Source organism: Diadema antillarum, unplaced genomic scaffold (genome assembly GCF_040938485.1).
Source record: "Diadema antillarum isolate AM-2024a unplaced genomic scaffold, OU_Dant_1.0 scf00000089, whole genome shotgun sequence".
Lineage (NCBI taxonomy): Eukaryota > Metazoa > Echinodermata > Echinoidea > Diadematoida > Diadematidae > Diadema > Diadema antillarum.
The window spans coordinates 567,663-589,020 of record NW_027270978.1 but is presented as its reverse complement, the minus strand read 5'-3'; the positions used below and the strand labels follow the sequence as shown (position 1 = coordinate 589,020).

At 38.5% G+C, this 21,358-nt stretch overlaps 1 protein-coding gene across 1 annotated transcript in view; it reads left to right on the top strand.

Annotated features, from left to right (window-relative positions):
- LOC139718142 (uncharacterized) overlaps positions 1-21,358 on the top strand; it is a 96,210-nt gene that overhangs the window by 26,421 nt on the left and 48,431 nt on the right. Inside the window, exons 3-5 of the mRNA XM_071629625.1 lie at positions 12,446-12,583; positions 16,342-16,548; positions 17,725-17,872. Of these exons, the coding sequence (XP_071485726.1) occupies positions 12,446-12,583; positions 16,342-16,548; positions 17,725-17,872 (493 nt within the window). The remainder of the gene's footprint in view (positions 1-12,445; positions 12,584-16,341; positions 16,549-17,724; positions 17,873-21,358) is intronic.

The window sequence follows — 21,358 nt, the reverse complement described above, 5'->3', positions numbered from 1 at the left end:
CTAGTGAGCCTCAATCAGTCATCACAGCAGATACTACATTTCAAAATCACTTACTTAGGTCATTTTTGCGTATCAGCAGACCTGGGGCCAGTCCATTAATAAGTTTTTCGTGTTTTACATCCCCTGCGAGCTTCTCTTTGATGACGGACAGGAAACCATAAATCTTCCCGTAGCAGCAGCAGGCAGCACCCTGTGGACAATCATCAAGGGTCGTCTGACAGAACCTGCTGCATTTCTGAGCATCTTGGGATACGTTTAGGCTTTCCGCCTCCGTATATCTTTGACAGCATTTTGCGCCCCTCTGAGCATTTTTAGTTTTTCCCCTGGCGGAGGTTAATATCAGAAATCATTACAGATAAAGAAGAGCTAAAACAAAGATGGCTGTCCTTGAAGTTTTGATGCCTTGGTAGTTTCTAGGCTAGAAAATTTTCCCAAGAGAGTCAACGGATGTTGCACAAGAATTTCCTTCTCTTTAGGCTAAGTATTTTTGGATCCAGCTCATCACCAACAGGACAAAGTGGAGACACACAGCTATTTTTCAAACACGTAATTGCTGTAAAATGCATTCCCTGGCACATCCTGTCTTTTTTCTTTCTTTCTTTCTTTCTTTGTTGAATTCTTTAGACACAGAAGTTTTATGTGTTGCTAGCCAAAGCTATTTTGCAAAGTGCTCTGTTTAATATATCCTGTTTAGTCTCCACAGCATCTGCTAAGCTAGAAAGTCATTGACAATGAATACAATTTTTTAATTATGTATGCCAATAAGAGGCCTTTGATCTTCTTGTTTTTGGAATGTGTGTTTTTGTTCCACCTTCTAACTAACTGAGGTCAGTTGTGATGGACATATATGATGTCTGCCAATTGTTACCTATTAAAGTATGAAGGAAAAACATAATTGTATAACAGCGGCAGAATGGCATCAGTCTTTGTAATGGATTATGTGTGAGAACTTCCAGCATCCCTTCTTGAAAAGTAAACGGAAATTAATGTTATGAGCCTGATATGGAGAATTTAGTCAACCCATTTATGACAGGAACGTGGTATAGATGATGTACAAAATCTGTCAAGAATTCATTATCTTGTGGGGAGCAGGTTTAACACAAGGATGTGATTTGACAGTTATTCCTTGTGAGCAGATTATGCCCTCCTTGCGTCAAATAAATGCCATCAAACTAACATGTACTGTCACAGTGAATTTTATCACAGCCTAGGAGTCTCGCAGGAAATAACAAAGTTTGACAAGGTGTAGGTAATTAAATTAATGCAGTGCACACAATGTTCTACAGTACTTCTCATGTTTGATCTTGTGTGTTTAGGCTGGTTTTCTGGTTTTTGGTTTTTGCCTTGTGTATGTGACTGATCCAAAGAAATGGATCGCTCTTGTGGTGTTGTGGAGGAAAGTTTGCGAAAGGATGAAGTGGCAACTTTTATGTCGTGTACTTCCTCATCTGTGTTCATGACTCCCTGAGGAGTCGCAGGAGCGTGTCCAGAGGTTTCTCAGAATTCAGACAAGGTTGCCAGTTGGAAATTGATGTTAATTGAAAAGAAATTAATGAAGGAAGATGAATTATAAGAATAAATGAGGGAGCAGTGACAAGGAAGGGGGGGGGCGGGAAGGGAGTACCACAAGTCTCATTAGCAAATTTTTGATATCACATTGGCCTATATCGGCCAGAGCACTGACCGTAATTGACCTCCCAGAGATATGGTCATTGGAGCGCTTTGTCTGTGTAGTCTGTCTCTCAAGTATATGTATGTGTGTACCTGCGTATATGCAAATGATTATACACACGTATTTGGTGACACAACAATTGCTCCAGTCTTATTTTCTCCAAGGACTTAGGGTTAGGGTTGTAATCCAGAATTTTAGGTTTAGTTTGATATGAGGATTAGGATTATGGTTAGGGTTATGTTTGTGGGTAGAATTTATTTTTTGCTTAGCGTGCATATAATTCATGGGAGCAATTGTCTCAGGAGCACATGTCATGGAACCATATATTTATATATCAATATACATGTTTATACATGACTTTGTTTTTTCTGTACGGACATGTATGTACGTTTGAAAAAAAAATGATAAGAAAAGAGATATGCAAAGTGATAATCACCTGAAAATAGAAAGAAACAATCATTCAGATAAGTAGAAAATTGGTCTTTGTTCTTTATAGGTGAATATCAAATGATGCCTTCATTTCATAATCACTCTTTACTTGTTGCAGAAACTCTGAAAATGAGACGATATTCAAAGAACTAACCATTCTTCGTAGGTTGCAGATGCGAGCAAAGTCATGTCAAGACTCACAAACAGAAAGATGGCTTTTCAATATTGGAATTTGTGGCTGAAACCGTTGAGGTTGAAGAAGCCTGGTTTCTTTATTTATCCTCCCAGATGTCCTGCGCGAGAGATATATTATGCATGCACCTGAATAATCCCACTTTGAAAACTAGCCAGAGACGAGCCCCCACCCCTTTCCTATATGACATCCATTTTGCAAGGGGTAATACTTTTGTGGTCTCTCGGGTAGTGAATCACCCATCCTGCACCCGTAAGTTCACCCCTCTTTGTCTACCAGGGGTACAATCTGCCAGAAACTTGCAAACAATTAGATTATAAGTCAAGAGAAACCCTTGCAGTCGAGGAGGTGTTTCTGCCCAGTGTGTGCGCAGAGGGGGAAGGGGGAGTCACGCACTGCAGCAAGATAATTTAATGTGAGAGGTTTTCATCTGCCGTACTTCCAAAATTAAACTGTTTTGCCTCGTGCATCCCCTGTGCTTTCCTGTACGTGGCAGCGTTGGGAGCTCCCCAGTTCTTGTTGCCATGGTGATAGAGGTTTTCATGATCTTTTTATATTTCTTTGTGTGTGTGTGTGTGTGGGTGTGCACAGAGGATGCTGCTCTTACTGAAACCAAATGTTGTAATGCCAAAGGAGTTTCATGCTGCAGTATTTAAACATCTTCTGCCAAATTTTGTTTAAGTTTGAAAAATGATCGAAAAGGTTGGTTAAACACTTTTCAGCAGTCATTTAGATGTGAAAGGGAGGACTAATTTTGTGAGTTAGAGTCATGGGAAATTAATTTCTGTTGTGTGTGTAATTTGTCATGCAATGATTTATTCAAGTAGTCATTGTTTGCCATAATTACATTCTGCGCTCTTTGCGATATTCAAACCTGTTAAGGATGGGCTGATTTTGCTACAACACACATTTCCCATAGACACTTGCCCAAGTATACTCGGGACTCGTCCTCAATGGGTTAATTGAGATTAAGATTTTGATGTGAATAGGTTTTGCTGCTGTTCATACAGTAGGTCTATGGGGTCAAATATTATTAGCTATTGGTAAAATTTGTTGCAGTGATATGACAGGTAGTATAAATGCACAATCTGTATGTTCAGAGATTGAGAGGTGTTCTGTGTATGAGGCAATGGAATTTGTTGATATTATCATAGCCAGACAATCATGATTCGATCGCACAGTATGGGAGTTTCTCATGCCAGCATTAATTAAAGGATAAATACCAACCTTTGAATTGGGATGGGAAAAGACGTGAGTCAGGGTTACCTCTCGGCGCTGATTAGCTCCCCACACCTCAAATTTAGACTTGGGAGTGAAACTGACTGGGAATCGTCCTCATGGATTACTCTGAGGAGAATATTATCACCTCCCAGTTATATCTTGAAAGAATATCACTCCTACCTACTGACAATCTACCGTGCCAGCCAGCCAATTCCCATGAGACTCCATGTTCTAAATTATTTTCATATCTCTTAAATCTATTTCTCAGCCACTTTCTCTACACTTACTGCCGTGACTTGGCATTCTTTCTGTCATATACTTCTTGAGTTATATCACGCCTTCCACTGTAGCATTAATGCAGAAAGAATTGATTTTATGCATTCTTGTATCGCTCATTATTTTCCATCAACAAGCAGTTGAATAGTATCGATGATATAAAGTTGCTCTTCTCTTCTCTTAACCCATAACATAATGCAATTTTGCGTGAGCATTACAGATTGGTAATGATTGATGATTTCCACAAGAAAAAAAAACGATCGCAAAATTTGTGATGGAATATCCATTGGGTAATTGGTGTTGGGAGGGGTCATTACCATCATGTGTACTCTTCCATTTGCTGGCTGTAGGAACAGAAATTGATGAGTTGACATTCTGCACAATGTACACTGCAAAAAGTCCACTGTTAAATATGAAACACCGAGCTGGTGTTAAATTTCCGGTGCTCATTTTTGGTGTTAAATTAACACCTCCTGGTGTCACTTCAATGTATGAAACTGTTTTTTGAATAGTTACTTAGTTACTGTTTTCCTTGTTGATTTTGAACTTTAACAAAACGATCAAGAACTTTCCGATAAAGTACCTGATTTTTGAAAAAAAGGCGTGAAATCATTTACACCACAGTAACACCAGTTGGTGTGGTCCCTTATTGAAGCTGGGCGGGTGTTATACCATTGATATTAACACCAGCAATATCAACTAAACACCATGTGGTGTCAATGTTGAATTAACACCAATGCAGTGTCAGAATATCACCAGCTACAGTGTCAAATTAACACTACGAAGTGCCAGGTGAACACTTTTCAACACCATCACATTATACTTTCTACACCTGTCGGTGTGGTCCTCTATTGACACTTGATTGGTGTTAGATTTAACACCCATGGTGTTAAATCTAACACTGATGTTTTTACAGTGTACTTTTGATGTTATAACTGAATGTAATTAACCACCTTCTGCCCCATATGGCTCTGATATCATGTACATTGTAGCTATGCATTGTTCTAAGCATGTCATATGTTATTAAGTGAATTGTCTGTGATACCCAACTCACAGAAGGCTGTTCCATGTTAAAGGGTGTGTACAGTTCTGGTTGAGGTGAGGATTTAGCTTTTAACGTTTTGCGAGATATTCAGAAACCACTCTATGAGATGTCAAAGAGCATGCGATTCTAAGGGGCATCAAAAGTTTATTTGATGAAAATCGGTTTTGAAAAGGCTGAGATATCCAAAAACAAGGTGAAACAAAGAGATCCTAATAAAAAGCATGGCCTGTCGCCTTTTATTATTATCACTTTTTTTAATATCTCAGCCATTTGAAAACTAATTTTCATCAAATTGAAATTGAATCCTTCCTAAAATTACATGCTCTTTCATATTTCATAAGAGGTTTCTCATTATCTCACTTAGGAATGTTCAAAACATGAATCCCCACCTCCACCAGTACTGTACAGTCCCTTTAATGCTGAGCTTCATTTTCTGTGAAGATCACACAACGTCCCTACATTATTTCACCTGTTACGTTCCCTCACAATTCATTTCAACCCATTCTTTCTGCAGCCTTGAATATGTTAACTTCCTGTGTAGTGTTTGTTTTGTAGTCCTCCATTTTGCTCAAACATGTAGCCAAGTATAGGAAGACTTTGGCCTTTAAGTAGAAAGAGATGATGTCATATCTATTATAATTATATTGTTCAGATAAAGAGCCTTTGCTTGGGCCTGAAGTGTTTACATTTTGTTTTTTATTGTGACCCAAACAATTCAAGCCCTTCTCTTCTCAGTTTAAATCATATCAAATTGAAACACGATAAAGTCATTTATTCATCAATAATGACTCAGAATTTCTTCAAAAAATGATATCTCAAAACATTGAATGATGTGAAGAACAGTTAGAATTACCGGTAATCTTGTAGACTATGATATTGACATGTAATAGTAGTAGTAGTAGTAGTAGTAGTAGTAGTAGTAGTAGTAGTAGTAGTAGTAGTAGTAGTAGTAGTAGTAGTAGTAGTAGTAGTAGTTCATTCATTAAGGTTGTTTTTCTCTTTTTTCCTAACATCAGAACTGCTGCTGTATTACTGAGATAACCTCTCGGGGAATAAGCAGATGATTTAAGGACATTTTTTCCTTCAAGTGTTAATACGTATGTGCATGTATTCGATGTCGGTTTTGGTTTAGAATGAGAGGATGGCTTTGTTCACACATTTCTGCATCCTTGATGATATTTTGTGGGAGATTATTGCCCGATTATGGAGGGATTTTGATTATTTAAAAAAAAAAAATTCTCCAAAAAACAGAAACTTAGCTTGGGGTCATTTGGATTTCAGGGGTTTAATATGAGCCTCCTAAAGAAGAGTTTAAAGGATACAGGGGAATTTTGCTACTGCAGTGTTAAAGGGATATGACACAAAGTTGATTGCTAATCAGGTCGATTTTCAGACATCATAATTTGACATTGAGACAGGCAATATCTCTCTGTCATCTTTTCTCTTTTATCCAGTTTTTTTTTTCCCCGTAAAAATGTGGCCAATGTCTGGAAAAGGCTTTTTTACATGCTATATTGGTCTCCCCATGCCGTCCTCTGGAGAGTAGTTCCCCCATTTCCTCGGCTGCAGAGGTGCGGGAGATAAAGAAGAAGCCGTCTGGGGCCGCAATTATCTAATAAAAACTCCTGCCCGCTACGATTTGACGTGGATTAATTGCAGTAAGATTGAGCCGACTGATGATGTCAGATTTGCTCTTTAAATACACCCCTCACAAGGCTAGGATTTGCAGAATTCATATTTTTTCTCCTCCTTTGACATGATTTCACTGCTACTAGTTTTCTTTGAGTCATCCTTCCATAAATTCATTTCGGTTGATTCAAGACTTGAATGTGAATCTTCATGCAGAAAAGCTGCAACGTGTGCTGTTTTTTACGTGCAGCTCCTTGTAAATTCAAAAGATGTACTAGATAATTCAAACAATGATTGTTATTATTATTACCATTATTATTGTCACTGCTACTACTACTAACACGTAAAATATTTTGTTAATAGTAATGTCATCGTGATCATGATTATTTATCTTAGTAACGTCTTAATGTTTAATGTCCCAATAAAATAAATGCTCACTATTACATGTTCAATAGTTACATTGCCACATTGTCACCAACACTATGCTGGCATCAGTTTTTTTTTTCTTTTTTTCCCCAGAAGATTTCAAATGCACAAATCCTATAGGCTTGTATACACATTCACCCCGTCTCTCATATTTAGATTAAACACATCACACCCACCCAGACATGTTTGTGTCAGCACATATTCCTAAAACAAAAATTAAGATCAAAGCTGTATTTGGTATTACTTCAATTCAATTCAATTCAATTTCAATTGATTTTCACAAATCATTCACATGTAACACAAACCCCTCGTGGTCACATGTAGGCCTACATGGTTTTGTATATAATTACAACAATTCTTCACTCACCCATGCTAGGGATCTTTTGACACTACGACAGTAATTCATTTCTGGGAATAGAATTGATATATCAAATTTTGTGAGTGAACAGTTGGGTCGACGTGAGGTTGTAATCAAGATCTCCCCAAAACAGGAAAAGAGACTTATTCAAATTGTGCCGTATTGGGTGTCAGCAAAATGGTCTTGCTTGCCAGGAAATCATTTGTGATCCCTCATAACAAAACATTAATAGCAGAAGTTTGTAGTATTGAACCAAAGAAGAGGGGGGGGGGGGGGAGAGATTATATTAGCAGTAATCTGGAGATAATCATTGCCCTGTATTGCTTTCATACATCAAATTTCCGTACAAATGGCTTGTACAGGCATCCCCCATTAGGACCCAGAAGTGGGATAGGAGAATGGAGGCCTAAACCACATAGAAAACTCACCAAAAGTTGGAATGAGCAATTCAGAGCTATTTGTTATAGGATTATTATTCTCACTCACTATACTTCAGCAATATAAATACTGTAATATGTATGGTGACTAGATAATACAATGTGTGAATCAAACTACACTACCACCACATCTCTTACATTTCTATGCTTAGTAAAACGTGGTGCTCGTCAGTCTGCCCTTATTGCACGCAAGATAAAAGTACAGTGTTGCTTTGGCAAAAATTAATGCAGTGTAAACATTGGTGTCTTCTAGAATGGGATGTCATATTCAGTTTGACTTGATTGATAAGGTACATTTGTAGTATCAACAGACACAATTGTACAACTTTTATCTAAATGGGAGGTATAGTGGAAAAGTTATGTAATGCTAGAAGCTCTACATAATTTTTTAAAGACTTATGACCCATTGGTAAATTGTGTACCCTATGCCTGGCATTACCTGTACAGGAAATATGTTGTTTGTGACTGTAGCACACCTATAGGAAACCCCCACTCCACCTCCAAACTGAAGTCCAGGGACTCTACATGTAGCTATTAAAAGATTTTGTCATCGTCAACAGTTGTTGCCACTTTCCTCGACCCCACACCCCTCCTCCCCTCCCCCCCCCCCCCCCTCCACCTTCATGCACACACACATACTGTTTGTTTAAGCGAACATATACATGTACACATACAGTATGCACCCTTCCTCGTGTTGGCACACATGCACAAACATGTAGACATCTACCTCAAAAGAGGAAACAGGTAGAAAAAAACCCTTCTATGAAGACAGGATATGGACAACACTTAATGCAAAGATAAAAATAAATGGTAGAGCACCAGTCTAGACTCACCTGTTCACAAGGAGGGGCCCCTTTGCACATTAGAAACAGCTTCTCTTGGTGGTAACTAATTCTTAATCACTGGAGAGGTGACCAAACCTTTTCTCAAGGCTAACAAATACAGTGCACTGGGGTGCCGTAACGTGTTGGTATTCTTTTATATAAAGTAAAAGGCTGCATTTGTTACTAGATAAAGTGTCTAATGTGTGATCCGTCTAGTTCTTAAAGGGATCATATAGTTTTAGTTGAGACTTAATTTCAGGTTTTCCAACATTTTTTTTTTTTGTGAGATGATGAGAAACCTCTTATAAGATACAAAAGAGCTTGTAATTCCAAGACAAATTCAATGTTTATTTGATGAAAATCGGTTTTATGAAATGGCTGAGATATCCGAAAAGAACCATCATGATAAATGGTGGGACCCACCTTTTATTACGATCGCTTTGTTTTACTTTGTTTTTGGATGTTTCAGCCATTCCAAACCGATTTTCATCAAATGAACTTTGAATTCCTCTTAGAATGGTATGCTCTGTACTATTTCATAAGTGGTTTCTTGATATCTCGCAAGAAGTTAAAAGCCCAATACTCATCTCCACCAACTCTACCAACCCTTTAACTTTTGCTGTCCAACAGTTCACTCTGCAAAGTGTCATTTTGTCGTATGTGGTTGTTGTTTTCTTTTTTAAAACAGATGAGTTTTGCCTTTTCTTTCTGCGAAGAGTGTGAGAGGAGGGGAGGAAAAGTGATCACATTTTCATATCAACTAATTGATGGCAACCTGTTTAGGACCATCCAATGATCACATTATCCATTAACCAATCCAGCGCTTAAACTGGGCCACCCTGTGTCAAACTACCAAAAGGAGGCCACAATCCGGGATGATTATAGGGTAAGAGGGGGATAATTCTGCCCTCGTTCTCTTCTTCCCAGGGAATCCAGGGTCTGGTATCTGCTCAAAACCAGATGAAAGAACAAGGTTAATACGAGATTACCTCATTTCCACCTGGTTCCCTTTTCCCCGAGGGAGCTGCGAATGATATGAAACAAACTATTTTGGGGGGAAATCGAAACAGGAACATGAAATATCTTACCTCTTCATGAAATTTGATTCTTTGAGACCTCACCTATAGTTTTACCTGTCCTCTTTTCACGACATCGAAGGAGAGAGACACCGACATCTGGGCATCAAAAGAGGAACATGGAGTGATTTAGCTTTCCTTGAAATCTGATTCTTGAGACTTCCTCCTCTGTGCTACCTGTCCTCTTGTCACGAAAAGATGTTTTAAGCAGTGGAACTCCAATTGTGCCGACCTGTATATCTCCGTACGGAAGTTAAAACTGGATGAAGTCAAGTATCAAAGAGCAACTTGCCACGATTAGCATCTAGATTTGATGCTCACAAGGAACTTGTATCTTGTCAGGGTCTGTGTTACAGGTGTAATCTGCTAAGATTTTGGTCTTCTGTGCCTAGGTGATCTATAATTCATTTTTGGGGATGCTGATAGATGTGGGTTTACAATTATTCAGGTTTAATAACAGGATGTCACCACCATTAGCCCCTTACATGTCCAGGCACTTAGCTATACCTTGTCATGTTTTTTCACCAGCACTCAGTTACCGGTAATTCTTTCAAACTTGACCCAATTCTAAGAACATATCATAACAATACGTGCCTCAGTCCAACAGGAAAGCTGTAATGACATGGTGGGGATTAAGGGGAGTGGGTAATTATCTCTATTTTCTCTTGGCGATTGCAAACTGCTTTGGTATAAAGGACTATAGACACTTTCTGTACTTTGATTTACAGTAGCAATGAGGTAGGTTAAAGGTAGAGAAGAAAAAACTGGTTAAAACGTTTGCAGGTCTGCACATCATGTTACTGAATAGTTGTCACATGTTTTTCTACAAGCATATGCAAAATGAATCAGTTGATATTGTATTGTATTTGTACTAGATGTTACAAAAAAACATTTCCCACTTTTGATCCTTAATAGTTAAAAAACTATATATCAGATAGTGTTATGATGTTATGATAATACAATGTGGTTAACCAATTCTTCTTTTACCTCCCAAGATGTTAACTTAGTCAATAGTTAAGTCTGAGAGAGAATGAGAAACAATGTAAAACAACAACTGCTGAGATAAACAAATGTGCAACAGAAAAGAGAGAATCTTTTTTTTTTTTTTTTTTTTTTTAGAAAGAGAGAGATAGCATCAAGTATGTTATAACAATGGCTGGTAGAGCCAATTTTTCTTTTATCTCATGAAGATGTCAACTTATTTGATAGAATTGAGTCTGAGAGAGAATGAGAAGAGAGAGAGAACAACAACTGTTGAGGTTGTAGATGGTGTAACTCATTCCTCTTTTATCTAATAAAGATATCAACCTATTTAACCCGTTACATTTGGGAACCCTGTGACCTGCGTTACTAAGTCTATGGGGATTTCAGAATTCAGTATTGAATGCATTTACAAAATGAAGTATGAAGCTATCATGTAATAAGAAGTGGGCTGTATAGCATCTTCTGTGCAAAATCTATGTCTTCTTGAAACTATGCAACTCCTGGTTATGTAACTTTGTCCCCAAATTGCCACCCCGATTCCTTTGAAATGGAGATAATGAAGTAATACATCTAAGTCTTTGCATGCAAGTGGTAAAAGCAGTTGAGGTTGGAAAATCATATGTAACTTCAGGAGGTCAAATTTTGGCAAGAAAACTTTGTGGGGAAGTTTTGCCAGCTAATTTCCACCATCGACAATTTTTAGTAGCCAATGTTAGTACACTAACACTCACCCCTTCCCTTTTCAATCAGCACCTCCTTACAGGATATTGAAATAAAACCAGAGAGAAATTTGACTGTTTTAAGGTGTCAACTATTTATAGATTCTTAGCTCGTTTATAGTCAATAGTTAACATAGTCAGGCAATGCACTCAAGTTAGAATACAAGCATTGTGCCATTTGATTTTATTTTCATATTTTTATTGAATTGGTCTTTCCTTGGACATAAAATCATAATATCATATCAACATGCTGTATCACATTATAACCTGGACCCTTGATAATTGAGTTCACATGCTGTTGAAGCAGCAGCGCAGAAAAACTAAATGCAGAATTCCTTTCTGAACACGGTACAAAAATTTGTGCCGTAAGGTAGCAAAATTGAAGACTGGAAAAGTTCATTTCCCATGCATGTTTGGCATTTTCAGTTCATCGTGGCAGTTCTCAAGCGTATAAAGAAGGAAAACAAAATTGGGCTGTAAATAGACACTTTAACATATGCCACTATTTTATTTCTGGTCATTGATGGGGAAATATATGTGAGATATCAAACAAACTTTCTCCCTCCGAGGGAAGAAACCTTCACCGTCATGGAAACTGGTAGGAAACGTAGAGGAACGTTTTCATTTCTCCCTGCCTTCCTCGGGAGCAGTTTAATCTCATTTTCGACAGTTCCCTTCCCTCCCCGCACACGCACACACACACACACACACACACACACATACATACATGATACTAGCTTGTCCCTTGCATGTATTTTTGTTAAGAAAAATGGCTCAAGATGGCAGCACATAAACTCAAAAAGGAATGGAACATTTTTTTTGCTCTGCAAAAAGAGCAGAAGACAAGTTGCTGCCTGGTGAATTATCACCTGCCACAGCAATGAGATTTTTTTTTTGAAATCACCAACTAATTAAAACTCTTGGCCGAGCTGTTTACATGTCACATGTTAGTGTTGTGTGACTGGCACAGTTGTGCTTCGGTTAGCCTTTTCCAAAGACTCTTTCTACACTGTTGCTTAGTGTTGACAAAATGAAATGAACATCATTCATAGGATGTGACATATATTGTGCAGGAGTCTTCCAGCTGTGTTTAGTTTAGATTTACCATTTTCCCGCTTCATATTTCATATCTTTCATATTTGTTCTTCCCATGCAGGAAGTGACGGACCTTGACCCACATATCGTGAAGCACTTCCTGGTGTCACATGGCCTCCCCGAGGGAGGGGAGCTGACCAGGGCGGATGGCACCACCCTTCTCGTCAACCTCTTCATGGAACTCCTGCAGTGCTCTCCGGTGAGTTGCCTTGCCTGCCGTCGCCGTTGGTGACCGTATCATCTCTCTCTCTCTCTCTCTCTCTCTCACATTCATTGCCATGATATATGCCTATTCATCAATGCCGTGATAGATGCATTGCTTATAAAAACACTGGGCTCTCTATTAACTCTTTATTAATTAACACATAGTATTATCTTGCAATTTTATTCTTGCAAATTAATTTTTTTTTCTCCAGAATTTGAAGACTTTGAGTTCAAAGCTAGTGTCCAATGTTTCTATAGAACAGTATCATTACTACAATGATGATAATAATAAAAAACAAAAAACGACTGTTTGCACTTTTCTGAAATTATTCCCGTTAGCCATGGTTTTAAAAACCCTTGCAAACTAGGTCTTTAAAAAAGAAACTATTCGTTATATGAAGGTCAGTTTTGGTAAGATTTAGAGTGGCTGATTATTGCACTCAGGTGCATGGGAAAATCTGAAATTTTCGTAGAATATATCTGCTCCAGGATTGCAAGAGCTGACTTTTAGCAGAATCATTTGGCAGTTTTCTGCATTGTTCTGGTAAGATAAGACCAACTAGCTCAAGTGGAGAAAAAAAATCTAATCAAGAGACATTCAGTGCTACTCAGTATATATCATAAAGTTTGCTGTGTTTGTCATGCACTATAACCTCTCCACCTACCCCCCCCCCCCCCTGAATGCAATTAAACACCATCAAGCCTGTAACAACCTGTAAAGACAGTAGACATTGTGCATAAGACTAGCTTGCTAGCACGGTAAAACACAACATAATATACATGTATTAACAGTTCTATACTGCCTTTGTGTACATCTCAGTTGTATCTGTAAAACTAAATCTTCAATTTATCAGTGGCAAATTTGCAATCCTGCAAGGCAGAATGCAAACTATTACAGGCCAAATTATACAGGGCCTTGTGGAATTGATTTTCTTTTCCTCACCAAACAAAACAAAAAAGAACATTTGTCATTGATAAATTTTGTGCAGTATGGTCCTTTAGAGAATGTATGACTATACCTTTAAAGGACAAGTTCACCTTCATAGACATGTGGGTTTTGTGAATGCAGCAATATTAGCAGAACACATCAGTGAGAGTTTGAGGAAAATCGGACAATCCGTTCAAAAGTTATGAATTTTTGAAGTTTCTACTCAGTCACGACTGGATGAGAAGACTACTATAGCTTGTGATGTCACACGTGTACAACGACATAAAGAAAGTATAAAGAAAATTCAACATATTTTTACTTTTCTTGCGTAATAAAAGAACACTTGACTTCTCTCTTTTAGAAGACAAGGGGAATAATATTACCCTTAACATAGATCAGAAACAAGTCAAAGAAATGTACACTTTATTCAAAAAGTAAAGTTTTGTGAAGTTCACTTTTTATTTTCCTTATATGGTTGTACGCACGTGACATCATACAATGTGGTAGTCTTTTCATCCAGCAGTGAGTACGCAGATACTTTAAAAATTCATAACTTTTGAATGGATTGTTCGATTTTCCCCAAAATTTCACTGATGTGTTCTACTAATATTGTTGTCTTCACTCAATCCACATGTATATGAAGATGGACTTGTCCTTTAAGTTGCCTTAAGAAGTCCCAATCTGTAGTAGATATTAATCTTTCATTGACAAGAATGTAACATTGTAACAGTTATTTTTGGGGGGAACTTTTTGGAACGTGACCCTTTTTTCAGAGCTTAGAAATATTGCTAACATTGATATTGCATAGGTGGGACTGCACTAGAGGGGATCATCAACATTCACTATGCAGTCATACAGCAGTTTAACCCATTGCATACAAGAAGCAGAAACCATTGTGTATTGAATCTATGGAAATTTATCGTACCTGAGAGGCACTGGAACTTGCCTCTTTGACAACATTCACTCAAATCCTTCAGTCCCACCCCCTTTGGTCATGTGACCTGAATAATTATGCATGCTTATGACATTGTTTACAGGCAGCTTAAAGCGTTCAAAGCATCACAACCCTTAATGCTGCCTAGCTCTTACCATCTCGCCTCTTACCTCTTCAAGTGGTAAAGACAAGTTTTTCAGTCATTCACATAAATCCAACCCCCACCTTGTGAAGAAGAAAAGATGATATACACTTCAGTCTCACACATGCTGTGTATTTATGGACTTATGACTTACAATATTGAATATAGTCTATAAAGATTGTTCCTTGTATATCAGGAAAAAACAAAAACAAGGCAGACCCATTGTTCTCTAGACCTTTTTTTTAATCATCCTGAGGCTATAGAAATATAAATATGTGTGTATATATAAAAAGATGGATAAATAGATAGATATATTATATACTGTAAATAGATATATATATTTGCTTTTTAAAGGAATTTCACCAAACTACCCTGCTTATGATTGTTATTAATATGAAAAAATGAAGGGTTTTTTTTTTAAATGACCAAAATAAAATAGCCCAAATAAAGAATCAGTCAACTTTGAGCACTAGCTACTATCTTAATTAACAGTTCAGTGCTATTCTCAGTTCTCTTTGTTCTGATCATAATCATTCAATCAATTAGTGTCTCTGTGTTGGAAAGAAAACAAGTAATGTACCCTGCCTCTCTGAACTCATAGCAGCTGTTGAAAATTTTTTTGATAGCTTTGTGTTGTCGGGGTGATTTTTCTTGAGATCTCTCCAAACCAAATCTTCTGTGATTAGTGCAAGAAGGTTTTATCATCAGCAGCGGAAGTGATTAGTTAAGGGGGGGGGGGGGGGGGTTCGGTTTGGTCACTTTTCTGCAGTTTTTTTTTGATCTTGAAATTCAATAAAGACTTTTGTCCTTGCGTATGCTAATCTCCTTCAATGCCGAGCTTGTGTGTGACTTGCTTTATCCACTAAAAGCTCTGTAGACTTTCATTCCTTATCCACATAACTAGCGAGAGTGAATGTAGCCCCCCATTTTCTTTATATAACAATCCTCTGCATTGCGTCCCATACCCGCCATCCTCCATGATGCATGTTTTGATGCTTGTCTCCTCCTAGATATTTGTGTTTTCGGAAAAGAAATTCTTCACGCCATTCTTCGTAAAGCAGGTAATGTTGAACTAACGGCTCTATCACATTTTCCTTCCCCCATTTAAATTCACACATACCTATCAATTAACAAGTGTGTCACATTATCTTAAAGAGCATGCCACCATATTAATACCCACATGTCATTGAATGCTTCTCCTCCCCTTATAGTAAATTGAGTTCAATTTTCCCAAATGCATTGTGTCAATGCCTTATGGAAAATTTTTGCAAGCGAGACATTTGTACTTGCAATCAGACTATTAAAACACAAACAACATTTGCTTTGTTGTTATGTGGAATTGTATTTATGCCCTGTGTCTATAGTTGTTGGTTGTTTTTTTTTCTTCAATTTTTTTATAGTATACACATGTCTACCTCACATAAGGTGGTAGGGGCCTATATATTTTTTCAATCCTTAGGATTTGCAAAGTATTAGCAAAGCCAGAAATGCATCTGTGGTATCTTTATATGGGTGTAAATCATCATGAGTGTGCATCCTTGATGCAAAATAGTCTTGCATATCTTGCATATTATGAATAATAGTCTTGCCTATGAATATTGGTTAATGAGAGATTACAGATTACATTCTGTACACTCTCGCATATTGTGTGCTGGATGTGGTATGGTGAATTTTTTGGTTAAAATGTTTGTTCTTTTATTGTTGGTGGGGTTTTTTATGTTTGATTTTGTTGTTTTGGCATTCTCACAGCTGCCAGTGGAACACAATTACTTGTGGCTGCAACTGTTGTACATCCTCATCCTGGATGGCAGCAACTTGTTGCTGTTTGTGGAAAAGAAAGTGGCAGCCACTGTACTCGGTACTATGGCGGTGCACCGGCCGCATGTCAGTATACAGGAGATTGGCTGCTCTGTGCTGGGTCCCCTGGCAAAGTTCACCCCAGTGCCTGGTATGAAGGTATGTAGATATTCATACAAACAATCTGTTCATTTCGTTTTTCAAATAGGCCCCGTCTTCATCCAAGTGAAGTTTCAACTACAATGTAGCTATATATTTTGCAGTAACAGGAGTTTTGCACCGTTTTGCCCAATATCGCTAACTTGTTTCTCCATCAGCCCAGAAGCAGCCTGCTAGTAAAGTTAGCTCAAAGTCAATTCAAATTGGTTTGGCAATTGGAATTGTTAATTAGTAATGAGGTGGAATTGAGAAAATTTCAATGAGATGATGATGGAACACACATATTGAGCTAACTCACAAACTAGACAAAGTTACCTTTTTTCCGTTCTCAGATTTGATGGAAAATTGTCACCTGTATGCTATAGCATTTTCTGCAATCTTAATGATGTCTGAGTACTGTAAAACACGATATATTCGCGGCATGAAAATTTCGCAAATTGGAGCTAATGGCCTTTCTCGCAGCATTAAATTTTTGCGAATTGCCCCTGGCATCCAATGCATATTGTGTAGGCAAGAACTTTCGCATGCATTGTAATTTCGCTAATGTTGGTGCTCGCGAAATTTCCGAAATTAAAATGCTAGCCAATATATCTAAAGCTGAATATACTTCCTGAGCGAGAAACATGCTGCATTGAATAGTCAGATATGAACATAATATAATGTTTTTGCAGAAGATGAAATATGTTCGTGATCCTTCAAAACTTAAAGCCAGCTGATATCACAGATACTACTCTGCTGAAAGCAGTCTGGATCATTTCTGTACTACAGAGGAATGATTTTGAGGTATATTTGCCACCTGTTTGGGGAAAATGGCCTTGTAAAAAGTTTGGCTTTGAAGAACAGATCTCCTATGTCAACCATACTTCATGTTTCAACAAAAGTACTTAAATTTTCACTTCACATAGTACCAAATAATCCTTGGATTTCTCTGGCATCAAGTTAATGTTGCCTTCATGAATTACAATATCCTAAAACACGGATGTAAACTACTTCAGTATTGCTGTAGGTTCATTTGCAAGTATTATGTGCTTCTGGAAATAGATTTTGGAAATGGCAAATGACTTGAGATAGTGGTTATGGTATTGGTGATGTATCTCTAATGATGCTTTTCTTCCAAAGTTGTCATAGCAACCAACCTTTTTTCCTTCTCTTTTTGCACGGCACTGCGTATCCCAGGCGCCTGTTCGCGAGAGCGGAATCGAGGTGATCATCAAAGCCATGGGAATGCACAGGAAGAGCGAGATGCTGATGTGTAAGGCGTTCCACGTCCTCGCGAACGTCACGTGTATGATGTCGAGCTACAGCGGATGGGCCATCCAACAAGGTAGGCCGCGTGAGGAGCTTTATCATACCCGAAAGAAAGACAAGAGAGAGGGGAAAAAAAATAGGATGGAGCACTTGTTCCAAATCATCACAACAAACTTTTCTAAGAATAAACACTTCTATTTTAGCCATTTCCCCCTCATCTCTGTTGTAATTTTCCAGAGAAGATAAATGCTTCACCTCTTGATTCAGCTTGAATTTAATAGTGCCCCTGCAGTGGCTGAAGAAAAATGTAAGCCTCCTTTTGTCTCTTTTTAAAGGTACATTGGTATCATTTTGCATGTGCATGGGTCACCATCAAATTCAAATATATATCGTCGCTGGGGCGACAAGACCTCGCATCTACAAAATGTCAAATGTTCAGGAGAGCAAAAAAACATGGCAGCCAAAGCATTGTATCCAATGGGATAGACATTCCTTTGACATGCCGTGGTGGCTTCATTTTGGGGGTAAGACACCTAGGATTTGGACAGGACATCACTTAACTGATTATCTGACCATTAATCCAAAAAAGTCATTTTCACCAAAATTGCAGATACAAGGTCTTGTCACCCCAGCGATGATATGTTATGGGAGTGTCCTGTTTGTTTCTTTGTTTGTTTGTTTGTTTGTATTTGTTTGGATTTCTTTGACTTGAAAGTGATATACCACACAATTTCTCCTTTACTTTATGTTATTTTTGTGTCTGACAATGATTGCTATGTTTTGAAACACATTGCTTTTTTTTTCATTTTGTAGCTATACGTGCAGAAGAATCCAGCAAAAACTTAAAGCAAAAAACAACAACAAACAAACCTCAAAATCACCCATAGATATTGTAATTTACTCTTCAATGTATACAAGCTTTAAAGCAATTAAAGTAAGATTTTGAATCATTGCTATGCAAGGGGTATATGCATGAGTAATGATAAGAGTCCAATTAAACTTTGGTTTCTCTGCACCTCTTATTCACGTACAAAGAAACAAAACATTTGCTCTCAAAAGGACAGTCTTGTTTCTCAGTGTATTTCATATCGTCATGATTCCTCAATTGGATATTATTTCATAAATGCTTTTTCAGTAGTTTCAGAAAGAAGGGTAACAGTTGGCATTTATCCATCCCGTATGGAAAAAGGTCATACAGGTAATATTCATTCATTTACAAAGGAACATATCAGTTCTTTGAAGAATGCACGTCTTGTGGTGAAGAATGCACGTCTTGTGGTGACCTCAAGTGCTGCAAATATTATCGCACTTCCCGCCGCTAAAACGTGACGCGTTCCCTTCGCTGCAATTTAATTCCTACCTTAATGTAGAAGGTGGTTAAGAGTCAAGCGTGCAGAACTGCAGAAATCCTTTTTGCGCGCGACGATTTGAAGAATGCCGATTGACGTGCCCCCGTTCGGGGGAAGAAACGTGGTGGAAGGCAAGTTGGTGCCTCGGTCAAACTTACGAGAGATCAAAAAAATGCTTCGAGTGTAGACTGAATTAGCCACCTCTGAGCCGCTCGCATCAATCAGTGGTAAGACATCGGAGGAAGAGATGCCACCAGCTACCCGAAATGAAAACAAGTGCGCGCTCTGATGCCGATTCGTCGCCACAGTGGATGGCAATCACTGGGCGGAGGGTGCCCCCGAGCTACGCCCCGCGATGCCGGCAAAGGTTGCCGTGTCAACGCCTGCCGTGACAGTCACTCGGAGACCAATTTTTCCTTTCCTGTTGTAATCAGGTTATTTCATCAGCTGATGCTAAGGAGGATTTTTTTCCTCTTCTCACCTGCATCTGAATTTGAAAGGTGCAGAGAAAGAAAATCGAACGAACCAGTTACGTGCATCCAGATTTGAAAGGCAGAAACAGAATCGAATCAGCCATTTAAGTTTGATGATATACCTGGTACAACTTTCACGAAGATTTCATTAAGATGAATGTGGAAAGTGCTGCGACCACAGCAAGTTATGATAAGGAAACAAGGGAGGTAGACAGTCTAGATGTCTCATATCATATACAAACACTAACGGCACTGCCCTGGAAGTTGGTTTGTTGCTATAACAGTCTCCGATGGGATGGTTATAATCATGAAGCCACGTTTCTAGGTTTCCTGAAGTATTCCATGGAGGAAAAACAAAAAAACTGAGAAGAAAAAGAATGTGGAGGGAGAGCATATGGACAGGACTCCCTCGCTCCGTCCCCAGACATGGTCGAGAGGCATAAATGTCACCATCTATCAAGCTGAACTTCTTGCCCGCCTCCCCGTTTCATCCGTTTCTCCTTAAAGTGTGTCAGATTTTTAGGAGCTTGGGTCCATCATGAAAGCACTACCAGAATGATTTATAGAAATTCTACAAGTATATCTTTCAAGTACTTAGTATGAACACATCTTTAAAAAAAAAACACTTAACAACTATACATCCACTCCTTCCTTCTCCTTCTCTTTCAGCCACATACAACTTTGCATCTTACGTTCATGGTTTGTGAAGTAGGACATGAGGTACTCAAGTTTTTCTGCTGTAATAGTTTAATGTTAGAAGGAAATTGCATTGAAGATATTTCTTTTTCTGTGTGTGCTCTATATTCCATGTTTAAGATTAGATATGAGGCAAAGATGGGTAGGTGATGAAAAAAGGAACCTTATTCTTGATTGTTACCATAGCTACAAAATTTCATGACACAGATAACCAGCCCCCGTACAGTTGTTGCTGGCAGGCTGTAGTAGCCAGAGAGTCGTGGCCACAAGCAAACCTGACACCACGCATCACACGTTGGCCCGAAAATAGTGCCTGGAATTGAGCATGTAGGGTCCCGCAGCAAATTTAGCAGCGAGGTCGCGACGCACGTTCGCACTCGCCCCACTTAACCTCAATCAGACTGGGGTCGGAGTTTTGATGAGAGTGATTCTATTCCCCGGCTCCTTCTCAATCTGTCTGAGGTTCTTTGATGGCTTGACACGAGCATCCAGGAAGCGAGCCTCGGGATCCTTACATTGCCCCCATTTATCCCCCCCCCCCCTCCTTGTTTTAAAACTCCCCCTTAAACACAGCCTTCATGTCCAGCAAGGGGCATCATTTTTCAATTTTCAGGCCAGTTGGGGGACTTACAGAAACATTCCTGTTAACATCTCTCTTCATTATAACATAGAGCAAGAGTAGTGAAGATGCAGTGTACAAGTTTACATCAATGATTCTTTAACTATTAAAAGTTCTTAGTGTCTTCTTTATATATGACTAAACCGTAGAGAGAATTCTGCTCTTCTCATACCTTTCATGGACATTATTAGTGGGAAGAGTAGTTTAGGAAGTTTTTGTGCAAAAAGATGAAAGGAAAGAACTTTTATACAGGTGTGTCGGCTAATGTTAGGAGTCAAATTCAGAACCTTTCAAGGGATGGAGGGGTAACATGGGAGGAATGGGTCATGTGTGTTTGGTGATTTGATCACAAATATCAAAGAGAATTCATCACATTTTTTATGGGGATGCTGCAATTTGGGATGAGGCTTTGGTGACTGCGATGA